This window comes from Chaetura pelagica, unplaced genomic scaffold, assembly GCF_000747805.2.
Source record: "Chaetura pelagica isolate M959 unplaced genomic scaffold, ChaPel_1.0 scaffold507, whole genome shotgun sequence".
Lineage (NCBI taxonomy): Eukaryota > Metazoa > Chordata > Aves > Apodiformes > Apodidae > Chaetura > Chaetura pelagica.
The window spans coordinates 195,319-209,868 of NW_009953902.1; the positions used below are offsets into that span (position 1 = coordinate 195,319).

The 14,550-nt window shown below is 48.5% G+C and overlaps 1 protein-coding gene across 1 annotated transcript; it reads left to right on the forward strand.

Annotated features, from left to right (window-relative positions):
- The first annotated feature begins 464 nt into the window (after window positions 1–464).
- KCTD20 (potassium channel tetramerization domain containing 20) lies at window positions 465–9,864 on the forward strand. Its single transcript, XM_010001395.1, has 8 exons — window positions 465–505; window positions 1,074–1,270; window positions 1,961–2,234; window positions 3,759–3,861; window positions 4,410–4,530; window positions 5,751–5,948; window positions 8,360–8,470; window positions 9,376–9,864. Exons 1-8 carry the CDS (start codon window positions 465–467, stop codon window positions 9,666–9,668), a joined length of 1,338 nt encoding a protein of 445 aa, XP_009999697.1. The 3' UTR covers window positions 9,669–9,864.
- The last annotated feature ends 4,686 nt before the right edge of the window (window positions 9,865–14,550 follow it).

Genomic DNA, 14,550 nt, shown 5'->3' on the forward strand with positions numbered 1-14,550 from the left:
GTTTGAAACCCACCACTGAAGTGCTCATTAAGGGCCTTCATCCTCAGCAGGTCCTGGCCAGAGAACTTGCCAAGTCTTATTTGGCATTTTGCTGTTTGATTAATGCTGTATTTTGCCTGGTTTGTATCTAGCTGTGTCAGTCTTCTGCTGTGCTCCACAAACAGCACCCGCAGGCCTTGGAGTCTTCACCCAGCCAAGAAAAAGACACAGAACAATTGTTCTGCAGGGGAGAAATGGGAAAAATTCATTAATGAGGAAATTGATGTTTTATGTTTGGGAGAGTGAAATGAAAACACTTAAAGGCAAGAGGAGAGAACTGGTTCTTGTCCAAGGCAATAGCAGCACAAAATATGTGCCAGAGAGAGAATGAGACAGCAAAAGAAATCAGTGAGAAGGTACCAGGGAGTGGAGGGATGTGAGTCAGGAACAGGGAAGAAGAATTTCACTGAGGAGAAAGAGCAGAAATGGAAGATGTGACTCTGCACGTGCTGAGAGAACGTTTAAGGTTGGGGTGGCCTTGGATTAACCCTGGTTTCTGTTGGGCTGAGCCCAGGTGGTGTGAGGCTGCTGAAGTCTGAGCTGTTCTGTGTGGTACAGTAATTTTTATAGGACTGTGTCAGCTTAAATCCTGGGATGAACACAGTGTGACAGGTGGGATACATCAAGGAGGGAGACAAAGTTTAAAAAGCACAATGACTGGGAAGAATGAACCTCCTGGTCAGACCTCAGAGGGGTTGGGAGGCAATGCCTGGGCTGCTAGTGGGGAAAATGTTCCATTTATACCCCTATTACTGGTTTTCCAGTGCTGGGAATGATTTTAGACTTATTTTTAAAAAGCAAAGGTTTGTAGATGCAACAGACCCCTGGTTACTGTGAGACCATTTTTTCCCCTCTACCTAAGTAAGGGTAGGGACATAACCAGCATCCTAAGCCTCTCTGAATCCCAGTGAAGTATCCAAATAAATACCTCTTGAGCCTGAGGGAGTTTTCTTTGCAGTACCAGATACAGGAATTTGAGCTTTGTGGCTTGGGAGTTTCTTCTAAAACTAAAAACCTGGTGTTTGCTGTCCCAGGTCTTCTCTGAGGAAGCGCATCCATCTCCTCAAGCCACGGAGGCCCAGCATGAATATTAACTGTGCTGGGGGGACAGACTGGTCAAGAAATCCAGAGTCAAGATGTTCTGTGGAAAACATAACTGTAGCAGTCCATGAGTCAGAAGGAAGTCGTGTGCTAGAAGGTCACAGCCCTGCTGTAGTTCCCAGGACAGAGGGTAAGGTTAATGTCTTTATAGTAGTCTTTAAGGGATTGATTTCTGGTTTTTTTTGAGGTGTTAAATGTTGGAAAAATTCCAGCATCCCATGGCAGTTTGCACTAAAGAGTGCAGTGTATCCTGCCTTTGCCAGGCTGGTGTGAAGGACAAAGGTCCCTATCAGAGTTTAGGGTCTTGCTGTCTGGGTAAGATCGTCACATGGATATGCCCTGGCCAGCCAACTTGCAGCTCTTTCTGAGCTTGTCCCCTGAACAGATGATCTGAAAGCACCTGAAGACCTTCCTCAGGAGCTGTGTGCCCACCATGGACCAGGCATCAAGCCCTGCTGGTTTAAACCACCCCTGGCACGTTGTGTGCTTCTGCTCCATCTTTCCTGCAAGAGCAGCTGTCAGTGCCTGGCATTTGTGTCTGTATTTCTGGCCAGACCTAGTTCCCATGCCCCTGCTCGTTACCCACTGAATCCCTCGTTCTTTAACACCAGGGAGAATTTTCAATCCAAAATCCAACTGCTGACTCGATTTGAAAATGCATTCTAGTTTTATGTCATCAAATATTACCTGACAGTGACTTTTATTGACATCCTTGGTTACTGGATGCCTGATTCCTCATTACAGTGGGAAGTGTTGCTATGAAATGACATTTTTCAGGCAATTTTCTCTTACCCTTGCAATGTTTGTTTCTCTCTCTCATGTTTAGACTCTGAATGCCGACGCTCTGCTTGCCTGCTGAGTCCCCAGATCGGCAGTGTGTTGTCTGCTCCTGAAGATACACACAACTGTCACTTCCCAGAGGGAAGTAAGAGACAGGCAGAGTATTTTAACAGCCAGGAACGCCACGGGTGCTGCACCTCGTCCTCCAGCATCAGTTCCCAAACTCCAGAGAAAGTGACCCTTGTGGTAGATGGGACTCGCTTTGCAGTGAACCCACAGATTTTCACTGCTCACCCTGACACGATGCTGGGGAGGTGGGTGATTGCCACCATGTTCAAGATGCCTCAAAGGGGATCAAGTGTTTGATAAAAATATCAAGTGTTTGCTAAAACAGAACAAACCCCTCATGTTTTCTTCACCATGAGGGTAGCTCATGGTTGCCCAGGGAAGCTGTGGCTGCCCCTTCCCTGGGGGTGCTCAAGGGTAGGTTGGATGAGGCTTGTGCAGCCTGGTATGGTGGGAGGTGTCCCTGCTCACAGCAGGGAGGTTGGAATCTGATGATCTTTCAGTTCCCTTCCAACCTTCCCCATCTTATGATCCTTTGTGTGCACAAGCAAGGCAAGGCTGACCTCATTCAGAACTCAGCTGTGAGTGAGGCTTTGCAGACCAGAAAGGATGTGGAGAGAGGTGGCAGTTCTCTAGATAATATTCTCCCTTCCTCCAAACAATGTGCACTTCCAGCTACACATGCTCTGCTTTTTGCCTTCTCTCCAAGTCTTTGCCTTGTAAGTTGTACATCTGGCCACAGCTGATAAATAACCTTCCAGAATGGGGAAAATGATAATGCTTCATCCCCCTCCCCTTATCTCATGGCACTGTCCCATAAGAGAAGCAACTTGGCTCCCTGTAAACATGGCTTCAAGGTTGGAGGGGGTAGGTTGGATGAGGCTTGTGCAGCCTGGTATGGTGGGAGGTGTCCCTGCTCACAGCAGGGAGGTTGGAATCTGATGATCTTTCAGTTCCCTTCCAACCTTCCCCATCTTATGATCCTTTGTGTGCACAAGCAAGGCAAGGCTGACCTCATTCAGAACTCAGCTGTGAGTGAGGCTTTGCAGACCAGAAAGGATGTGGAGAGAGGTGGCAGTTCTCTAGATAATATTCTCCCTTCCTCCAAACAATGTGCACTTCCAGCTACACATGCTCTGCTTTTTGCCTTCTCTCCAAGTCTTTGCCTTGTAAGTTGTACATCTGGCCACAGCTGATAAATAACCTTCCAGAATGGGGAAAATGATAATGCTTCATCCCCCTCCCCTTATCTCATGGCACTGTCCCATAAGAGAAGCAACTTGGCTCCCTGTAAACATGGCTTCAAGGTTGGAGGGCCTGTTGCTGCAACAAGCAGCACCCATTTGCTGTCTTGCCAGCACTTCCACCCCTCTCTGCTGAAGGGAGCCAGGTCCTGGTGGGTCACTCTCCCTGGCACAGATCCTTGTGTAAAACAAGGGATCAGAAGGCACCAGGCAGTTGTCTTGCACAGCCTCAGAGAAAGAGCTTTACTGTATTTTTTGGGGGGTATTTTCTGACTGGAGGCTGAATGGGCTGTTCCTCTGAGTTGTAGCTTGTCCCATCCAGTCCAGATTTCAGCTATAGAAGGACTTGGCTGAGCCAGCCCTTGTGCTTATTCCCTGTGGAAGAGATTTGAGTATCAATTTCAACTCTGTGTATGTGTCACTGCTGGTTTTGTTTAACCTCAGGGCACCTACTGGTCTGTAGAATTCAGGCATTGAAGTCTACTTGTGCCCTTACATATTTATTTAATTTTTTTTTAATCTATTCAGAATGTTTGGACCAGGAAGAGAATATAATTTCACCAGGCCAAATGAGAAGGGAGAATATGAAATTGCTGAAGGCATCAGCTCAGCTGTGTTCCGGACTGTGCTGGTAAGGAGGTGTTTGCAGACTGGGGAAAAAACCCAACAAGCCAATTTGTTTGTCACATGTGCAAAACTGAGCCATCTCCCAGGCAGCTGCACAGCCCCTGGGACATATTTCATTGCTGGTTTGCATTGTGATTTAAAAAACAACAACAACAAAACAACATCATTTATAGGTTTATATGCATATTATATAAAAAAATAGACTTTGGCATGAAATCATCTTGTCAGGTATTTACTCCTGTTGCCTTTTTACCTTTCTTGTCATGTCACTACAGTTCCTGACCTCGTGGTTGCATATAAATGCATATTCCATCTGGGATGTTAGGAAGCCCTGTGGGAAAAGTTCTAACTGGAGCTCCCAGATGATCAAACCCAAGAGGATCTGCAAAGAGACAGACTCTCAGACAAGCAGGGCTGGGTTTACTGTTCACAGAGCTCTGTTTAGCCTCTGTAACTCTCAAAAATTGCTTACAAAACAACTAATTTAAAAGGATCAGAGTTTGAGCTATTCTTAAGTTTCTTTTCTTCCCAAACCTATCCTTTTATTTGCAGGATTATTACAAAACTGGAGTCATAAACTGCCCTGATGGGATTTCCATCCCAGACCTTCGAGACACCTGTGATTACCTCTGCATAAACTTTGATTTCAACACCATCAAATGTCAAGATTTAAGTAAGTATGGAGGGAAATCAGCTCCAGGGACACCACCTGCATGGTGTTGAGCACTCTGATCTGGATTTCAGTGCATTTTTTAAGTATGTGCTTTATTTAAGCATGAAGGTATTGACTCCACCAGGGCTCCTGTTTGTGTTGCTTGTAAACAGTTGCCTTTTTTAGCTGCATTAAAAGTAAAGTGATTGAATCCTGCAGATGCAGACACGTGGCTCAAAAAAGCAAACTGAAATGGCAAAAAATTCTGGTCTCCTCTTGTAACAGAGGCTGAAAAAAGCTTGCTCTTACAGCCAAACTAAATGAAGGCTAAAAGCAGGGTTATAGCTCCCATCTGAAATGTACCACAGGATAGTGAATAATTTAAGCAGCAGGATGGTGGGAAGAGCAGGAATTGAAGACACCAAAGTTGGAAAGTGAAGAGATTTCTAGCCATGAAAGGATTTGATCTGGGAGCAGTTTTTTGAGTGGGTGTGCTGGCAAAAATGTATTTTTAACATAAGCAAATCTGGGAAGGGCCCCACACTGAAATACGGGGCATGTGGCATCACAGCCCAGGCCTTGGGTCTAATTTCCCACCCTGTCCTGTGATGGGTGAGCAGAAAGAGGCAGAAAATGTGATTTCAAGAACAGAAGCTGTTGCTGGAAGTGCAAGTTAAGTGTAATATGGGTTTATTACTGTTGTGCTGGATTGATTGGACCTTGGTGTGTTTTAATGGTAATGGATTTTCCTTACCTGACAAGGGCTGGGAGGGATGGGATGAGGGGGAATGGATTGAAACTGGAAGAGGGAGATGTAGATGAGACATGAGGAGGAATCACTTTAGTGTGAGGGTGGTGAGAGCCTGGCCCAGGTTGCCCAGGGAAGCTGTGGCTGCCCCATCCCTGGCAGTGTTGAAGGGCAGGTTGGATGGGGCTTGGAGCAGCCTGGGCTGGTGGGAGGTGTCCCTGCCCATGCAGGGGGTTGGAACTGGATGATCTTTAAGGTCTCTTCCAACCCAAACCAGTCTGGGATTCTACAGTGTAATTTGCATTCCATTTGAAATGTGTCTGATTTAGCCAGTTCTGGAGCTGGAGCCTCGTGGTGCATCTGAACATATGTTAAGGAATTTGTCTGCAGAAGAATGTGGGTTGAGCTCTGGAGTGTGTCTGAAATGTGTACATCTGAGAGATTTTTCCATGCTGTGTAAAAAAAGCTCATCCTGTGCTTTGTGTCTCCTCAGGTGCTCTGTTACATGAGCTCTCCAACGATGGTGCTCACAAGCAGTTTGACAGCTACCTGGAGGAGCTCATCCTGCCTATCATGGTGGACAGTGCCAGGAAGGGGGAGAGGGAATGTCACATTGTGGTGCTGACAGATGAGGACACCGTGGACTGGGATGAAGATCACCCACCTCCCATGGGAGAGGAATACTCCCAAAGTAAGGGCTCTGCAGGGGGGGCTCCTGGCGCTGTGTTCAGCACACCCAGACACCTGGCCCTGAGGAAATGACCTGTTTTCCAAACAGCATTCCTCCAGGAGAAGATGCTGGCACATGGAATCCTTTTTTTGTTCCTTCTGCACTGGCTGCTGCTAGAGGCAGGATACCTGTGCTAGTCAGAGCTTTGCTGGTAGTGACAGCACCCACCTCATCTTTGCCTTTTGTTTGTCCCATCAGCCTTTTCCTGGCTCCTCACTGAGCAAATATTCTGCTCTGCACACCCAGAACCTCCCATCCCCTCCAGCCTGTAATGTCCAAGCTGGGGAGGGACTTTTTACTAGGGCAGGGAGAGGACAGAGGGTGATGGGTTAAAACTGGAAGAGGGAAGATTGAGGTTGGAATGAGGAGGGAATTCTTTGCTATGAGGGTGGGGAGACCCTGGCCCAGGTTGCCCGGGGAAGCTGTGGCTGCCCCATCCCTGGCAGTGTTGAAGGGCAGGTTGGATGGGGCTTGGAGCAGCCTGGGCTGGTGGGAGGTGTCCCTGCAGGGACACCTCCCAGCAGCCCAGGTTGCTCCAAGCCCCATCCCTGGCAGTGTTGAAGGGCAGGTTGGATGGGGCTTGGAGCAGCCTGGGCTGGTGGGAGGTGTCCCTGCAGGGACACCTCCCAGCAGCCCAGGTTGCTCCAAGCCCCATCCCTGGCAGTGTTGAAGGGCAGGTTGGATGGGGCTTGGAGCAGCCTGGGCTGGTGGGAGGTGTCCCTGCAGGGACACCTCCCAGCAGCCCAGGTTGCTCCAAGCCCCATCCCTGGCAGTGTTGAAGGGCAGGTTGGATGGGGCTTGGAGCAGCCTGGGCTGGTGGGAGGTGTCCCTGCAGGGACACCTCCCAGCAGCCCAGGTTGCTCCAAGCCCCATCCCTGGCAGTGTTGAAGGGCAGGTTGGATGGGGCTTGGAGCAGCCTGGGCTGGTGGGAGGTGTCCCTGCAGGGACACCTCCCAGCAGCCCAGGTTGCTCCAAGCCCCATCCCTGGCAGTGTTGAAGGGCAGGTTGGATGGGGCTTGGAGCAGCCTGGGCTGGTGGGAGGTGTCCCTGCAGGGACACCTCCCAGCAGCCCAGGTTGCTCCAAGCCCCATCCCTGGCAGTGTTGAAGGGCAGGTTGGATGGGGCTTGGAGCAGCCTGGGCTGGTGGGAGGTGTCCCTGCAGGGACACCTCCCAGCAGCCCAGGTTGCTCCAAGCCCCATCCCTGGCAGTGTTGAAGGGCAGGTTGGATGGGGCTTGGAGCAGCCTGGGCTGGTGGGAGGTGTCCCTGCAGGGACACCTCCCAGCAGCCCAGGTTGCTCCAAGCCCCATCCCTGGCAGTGTTGAAGGGCAGGTTGGATGGGGCTTGGAGCAGCCTGGGCTGGTGGGAGGTGTCCCTGCAGGGACACCTCCCAGCAGCCCAGGTTGCTCCAAGCCCCATCCCTGGCAGTGTTGAAGGGCAGGTTGGATGGGGCTTGGAGCAGCCTGGGCTGGTGGGAGGTGTCCCTGCAGGGACACCTCCCAGCAGCCCAGGTTGCTCCAAGCCCCATCCCTGGCAGTGTTGAAGGGCAGGTTGGATGGGGCTTGGAGCAGCCTGGGCTGGTGGGAGGTGTCCCTGCAGGGACACCTCCCAGCAGCCCAGGTTGCTCCAAGCCCCATCCCTGGCAGTGTTGAAGGGCAGGTTGGATGGGGCTTGGAGCAGCCTGGGCTGGTGGGAGGTGTCCCTGCAGGGACACCTCCCAGCAGCCCAGGTTGCTCCAAGCCCCATCCCTGGCAGTGTTGAAGGGCAGGTTGGATGGGGCTTGGAGCAGCCTGGGCTGGTGGGAGGTGTCCCTGCAGGGACACCTCCCAGCAGCCCAGGTTGCTCCAAGCCCCATCCCTGGCAGTGTTGAAGGGCAGGTTGGATGGGGCTTGGAGCAGCCTGGGCTGGTGGGAGGTGTCCCTGCAGGGACACCTCCCAGCAGCCCAGGTTGCTCCAAGCCCCATCCCTGGCAGTGTTGAAGGGCAGGTTGGATGGGGCTTGGAGCAGCCTGGGCTGGTGGGAGGTGTCCCTGCAGGGACACCTCCCAGCAGCCCAGGTTGCTCCAAGCCCCATCCCTGGCAGTGTTGAAGGGCAGGTTGGATGGGGCTTGGAGCAGCCTGGGCTGGTGGGAGGTGTCCCTGCAGGGACAGGGAGTGGGACTGGATGATCTGGAAAGTCCCTTCCAGCTCAAACCATCCCATGATTCCTTCACAACCCTCACTTCAAGGAAATGCAGCTCATCCCAGTGATGAGAACAGCCCTCTGAAGTGGTGCTTGGAAACCAGACCTGCTTTTTGACACCCGCACAGCTGAGCATGTAGCAGGGAGAAGATCCCTCCTTGTACTTTCTAATCACCCTTTTTATTTCTCAAGTCCTTTACAGTTCCAAGCTGTACAGATTCTTCAAGTACATTGAGAACCGGGACGTGGCAAAAGCCGTTTTGAAGGAACGGGGCCTGAAAAACATCCGCATTGGCATTGAGGGTAAAGTATCCTGGTTTTCCTCTGGATTCTAGACATTTGCTCTGTGCTTTACTAGGCATTTACTTCCTTGAAACTGGGAGAAGCTGGGAATCCTCCTTTATCTCTAATCATGTTACACTAAAATTGGCCAGGAGGCTTAAAAATTCAGGGAAAAATGAGAGTTATGTATCACGGACCAGCAAATCTTGTGTCTTGAGAACCAAGTAAACAGGAAATGGGAGTCAGGTTTCCACCTGCTGATCCAAGCATTCCCTTAGGAAGCTTAGAGAACATTGTGGTCTGTCCTGGGAGCCTCTTGTTTCTCAGTAGCTGTGTGTGCTCACCAAATGGCTGACCCTGGTCATGTGGCTGCACATGGGGCTGCAGTGTCTCCTCAGGGGGGAAAGCAAGGGAATAATGTGGAATGTGAGCATTTCATAGACTTGTGGAGTGGTTTGGGCTGGGAGGGACCTTCAAGACCATCTAGATCCAACCCCCCGCATGGGCAGGGACACCTCCCAGCAGCCCAGGTTGCTCCAAGCCCCATCCAACCTGCCCTTCAACACTGCCAGGGATGGGGCAGCCACAGCTTCCCTGGGCAACCTGGGCCAGGCTCTCACCACCCTCACACCAAAGAATTCCCTCCTCATCTCCAACCTCAATCTCCCTTTCCCACTTTTCATCCATCCCCCTCATCCCATCCCTCCCTGCCCTTGTCCCAAGCCCCTCCCCAGCTTTCCTGGAGCCCCGTCAGGCACTGGAAGCTGCTCTCAGGTCTCCCTGGAGCCTTCTTGTCTCCAGACTGAACACCCCAGCTCTCCCAGCCTGTCTACAAAGTCCCCTCAGCTCCATAATCACTCCTGCCTGTCCTTCTGGGATCCTGTTGTCCCTTTGTGTGCAGTGCAAATGACTGTCTGTGTTTTCAGGATACCCCACCTGTAAGGAGAAGGTGAAGAGGAGGCCTGGGGGCCGCTCAGAAGTGATCTACAACTACGTCCAGCGCCCCTTCATCCAGATGTCCTGGGAAAAGGAAGAAGGAAAAAGCCGTCACGTTGATTTCCAGTGTGTCCGGAGCAAATCTCTAACAAACCTGGTCACTGTGGGGGATGATGTTTCTGAGGACCATGAGGTGATGATGCATCACCCCCCCCAAGTAGATGAACTCGACAGGCTCAATGCTCCCTTCTCCCAGATGGCTGTGAACGATCTCCCGGATTAGTGGTGGCTCAGGGTGGATAGTCCTGCTTGATGTGGGAACATCTCAGCCTGGTTTCATCCCAGGGGATGGAACACAAGACTCCTGCAAGGTGCTTTCTCCTCGTTCATGCTCTTAACTACCTTGTCATCTTTCAAGCATGTTAATAAAGAGCCACGTTTCCTAGTCTAATCGTGCAATCCAAGGCAACATCACCTCCAACAGAAAGAAATGATGCTCTTTGTTTCTACTACAAAAGCTTCCAGATGGATGGGTGCTGAATATTTTACTTAAACTTCTAAAAGAGGAGCAGAAGTATTTAGAAACATCTTGTTTGACATGAGAGAGGAAAATCTGGGCCTGTCAAGAACAAAGCTTTCCTTTACCATGAGGTACTTAGCTTTGCTTTTGGGATAATCAGTTACAAAGGACCCCACATGAAAGCAGGACAGATGATCCTCTTTCATCAGCCAGCAGAAATGTAGCACAAGTTGGGAGAGCAAAATACTGAGTGTGGAGGAATGACAGCAGAACCCTGAGTGTGGAGGACTCTGCTTGCTGTGCCACCTGGCTTTGTATCCAGCGTGTTGCACTGCTGGTCTAAGGGAAAGGAAAGGAGTTTAAGAGGAAGCATGTATTCCTGCTCCCAGGAATTTCCCTTCTAGACTTCTCCATAAAATGGAATAGCTGTTTTTTGAGGGTTGTTGTCTGTTCAGTTCAGTCAAACCAGTAGATGATGCTGAAGGGAAAAGGCAAAAGGAAAAGACTGTACTTGATGTTTTACCAACAAAGTAAATCTGTTTAGTAGCCTAATAGATGTCAGAAGCTTTCTAGAGGTGCCTGTGCATGCTGAAGACTCTCAGTTGTCTGCTCCATCCTCCTGTTAAGATGCAAAAGCCCCAGAGGAGGAGCCCCCAGTACAGACAGTTTGCTGCCTGAGTAAAACCCTTGGTCTCATCCACCTTAGGATTTCTGTAGACTCCCCAAGGAGCACTCTGCTGTTGCAGCTTTCAAAGGCCAGTTACTTTTTGGAACTGACTGGACTATTTTGCTGTCAGGCAGGTAAGAAATACTGATAGGAAAGCAGTTTTTAGTAGAGAAAAATAGATGTATCTAGGAACAACTCTCCTTTGCTGCTCCGAATATATATTGTCCTAGTCTGTGGTTAAGGCTCTGTGCATTTTGGATTCAGGGCCAACAAAGACACACTCCAGGCTGGTTTAGCTTGGTTAGGACCATCTAGGCTCTGATAGGTAACTGCTCCTGCTGTGTGGAGGTCCCTAGGCTTAATTAATACCCTAGTTAATCAAGGGTTAACTTTTAAGTTCAGTACTGCACAACCCAGCTGCTAGATGGACCAGAAGGGACCTTCCTTACCCTCCTGATGGCTGTGGAGAGGTTTAATGTACCCAAAGTGGGGTCCTTCAACATGGTGCTGGTGCAAAGAAAAGCTGAAGCCCATTCAAAGACAGAGAGAAGCTCCTTTGCAAAGTCAAGTTGAGGTCAGTTGTGCTTTTCCAAGTGACTGCTGTTGAAACCTGTCCCATTTCCACACTTGGTCACACTGGGCAAAACAGAGGTAGGTTTCAGTGAGTAGGTTTTCCAGGTTTAATCCTGGTTGTCAGGGTTGTCAAGCAGTTTTTTAATCTTCTCCAACCTTCTGCAAAGTGTGTGGCAGCCTTAGCAGTGAAGACACTTGTTACTGTTTGCTGCTAAGGATGGTTGGTTTTTCCAGTGTAAGGAACAGGACAATATCAAGGAGACATTTTCCTGAAGGTTTATGAGTCATTTTAGTGAAGAGCAACAGAATGTCTGCCAAGGCACATACTTGCTGATATATTTAGTTCCCATTTGTATGGGTACAGGTTCCATTCTTTGCAGTGTTTCTGTTCTTAGCTTCTTTCCTAAGTGCAGCAAAGAGGTTTCTTCTTTTTTAAGTGCCTATGGGAAGATTTCCAAAAGCTTTTTGGGGCTTCCTGAGAGTCCCAGGGGTTCAGCTGCTCAGGTCCACCTGCCAGCTTTGGAAAAATCCTCCCTGTGTGTCATTGGATCATAGAGAGAAGTATCCTTCAGTACCTGCACAGAGGTGGGGGTGCAGTCACTGTCCATTACTGCTCTAGAGGAATTTCTATTTTTGTAGCAGAGAAAGGAAGACAGAGACAGACCATTAACCTCCCAGTTAAGGGCCAGACCCAACCCATGACCTGCCTTGGTAAAGAGCTGTGCCCACAGGTCAAGCAAAGACACTGGTGACACTGTCCACCCAGCAGTGATGGAGCTTTTGATGGATACTTTCTTTTGCTGTGGATTTATTTTTACAGCAGTGTGTGTTGGTGAGTGCTGCCCTGCAGGACTGTGTCAAGGCAGGAGCTGCCCAGTGTCACATCCACAGCTCCATACAGGGGGTGACAGCTAAACTGCATCTTCAGCCACACCAAACCCCACCAGTGCCTGGCCCTGAGCCCAGTGTCCACCAGGCTGCTTGAAGGATTCAACCAGCTGATTAGAAATAGTGACCTCAGGCATTTAACTGCAGCTGGCCCTTGCCTGAGGGGTAAAGACCATCAGTGTCCTGGGAGAAGCTTGTAGGGTTAAAGACCATCAAAACCTTAGAGGAGCTTCTAGGGTTAAACACCATCAGTATCTTGGGAGAAGCTTCTAGGGTTAAAGACCATCAGTATCTTGGGAGAAGCTTGTAGGGTTAAAGACCATCAAAACCTTGGAGGAGCTTGTAGGGTTAAAGACCACCCATACCTTGGAGGAGCTTGTTGGTACTCTTGTCTCATCAAATTGGACCTTCAGCATGGGGTGCAGGGATCCAGCCTCTGTGATTTCCAGGCAGATTTTACTCCCAAAAGCCCCTGTACTCAAGTGGCTTTCCCAGGTAATTAGAGGTGAATTTTGAATTTTGTTGGTTTTAGTAGAGTGAGTTCCCTTGGGACACTAAACCAAACTGAAAAAGCCTGTTTGCTTTTCCTCCTCTCTTGGTCACCTACTGTCCAGGTACAAGGTCAAGTTTTGTCTTGTTCTGCATCTCCTGAAGTGTTCCCTGTGGTGTGTATGAACTACAGATGTACTGTTTCTTTTCTGGATTAAAGTATAAATTATATGCAGCTCGTTTGGCTTTTTTAAAAACTTACATGTGGAGCAGATGAAGGGGGAGGGGAGGAGGTTTCTTTTGCTAGAAGGTTTTTAATTCCTTGCCCTGTAAGGTGAGTGACCCTCAAATCTTACACACCAGAGCCTGGTTGTTTGGGCAAGGACCTTGTGCAGTTTCCAGCCCATGGACCTCTGCATTCTGATTTTCTTTTAAAATCAGTCCAAAAAAACAATAAAAAAAACCCCAAACCACCCAACTTGAGAGATCCCAGTTTGTAAAAACAAAACCTGCTGGCAAAACTGGCTTTCCTAAGATGAGTTTATTTACACAACACAATGCAAAGATGGTTCCATAAAAAGCTGGCTCCCCCAGCAACACACACACACACACACACACACACACACACACACTACACCTGCCCATTTCTTTTTTTTACAGTGCAATTTTCAACAGCTTGTCAATATTTACAGAACACTTTTTCAACTTGCAGGTTAAGGCAGAGTCAGGGCACAGTGATAAGAAACACATAGTGCAGAGTTTTGTGCTAGGCATGATCCAGAGAGGAACTGACAGCATAACTCATGTTCAGATCCACTGGAAATGATTCCTACAAGTCCAGCAACTGTTTGCAGCTTAAAAAAAAAAGCTTCAATGATATATATGACCTGAATACACAAGCTAAGAAAAATGTTTGGCTAAGCTGGGGGGTGGACCAGGCAGACAAAACTCTTCCTCTCTTAGCAGAGAAGTGTGGATCCTGGAAAGAAGACACTGGATTTTTTTCTCCTAGTGTTGGTCAACAACTGTAAGAGGAAGCAGTGAGTGTGACACACACAACCTACAGCTGGAAAGGTGTCCCCAGGAGGACTGTATTCAATGACATCCAACTTCTCCTGAAAGACAACAGGAATGAGGTACCCAACTGCTCCTTGTGCCTTTGAAAAAACTTCACCTTTCCCTTATAAACAATCTGAGGATTCAGGAGACCTTGAAACACTAAAAATGCACAATAGATATTATTCTATAGAGTTGTTTGTTTTCACAGCAGGTTACCACAATGTTACAATTGTTGAGCTTCTTCATCTTTGGTATTTAGAAAGAAAAATGCCAGTCCCTTTTAGTAAAGGGCCAATCATGCAGCTACTCAAAATCATTTATTCCTAATTCACAGCAGCTTTAAGGAATTTTCATTTAATTATTCTTTTTTTTTAATTAAATTTTAAGGCAGTAACTAAGCTGTTAGGAATTTAAAAACACTTTTTGGTATTTACACTTCTTCCTTTTCCAGTGGTTTATAAGGCAACATTTTCAAATGGCTAAAAGAAACTGCAAGATAAGGAGATGGAGCAATTTGAGAAGTTGGGATCAGTCCTTCATAAAAAAGGGAGCAGAAGGTGGTAAGACTGACTAGCTGGTAAAAAGCCTGACCCTAGAAATCATTACTTCAATTAGCCCTTATTCATCAGCCCTACTGACCACATTAAGGCTATTGTTGCATTTCAGCTTTGTAGGATCTACCAGACACCTAAACTGCTGCTGGCAGGGAATGAAACTCCTTAGGACACACAGAAAAAGCCCCAGGGGTGGGGAGGGAGAGGATGCCAATGAGCTGCCACCCACTTTTAGCTATTGAAGGTATTTTCAATCCCCCCAATCAGTCCTCCATGATGGCACTCCATTCAAAACCTAGGCAAAAATTCCCTAAAAGCACCTATTAAAAAAAAAGAAGGTTCACTACAAACTCTTTTCTTTCCTAATCTAGAAAGTTAGGACTAAATCTTAACTCAAAGCCTTCCTTTGAAACAC

Excerpts from the sequence above, each read along its gene's own strand:
- KCTD20 (XM_010001395.1), top strand. The coding sequence starts at position 465 with ATGGAAGATGTGACTCTGCACGTGCTGAGAGAACGTTTAAG. Across the intron at positions 1,271-1,960 it reads TGTAGTTCCCAGGACAGAGG|GTTTAGACTCTGAATGCCGA; the intron begins GTAAGGTTAATG and ends TCTCTCTCTCAT. Across the intron at positions 5,949-8,359 it reads GGGAGAGGAATACTCCCAAA|TCCTTTACAGTTCCAAGCTG; the intron begins GTAAGGGCTCTG and ends TTATTTCTCAAG.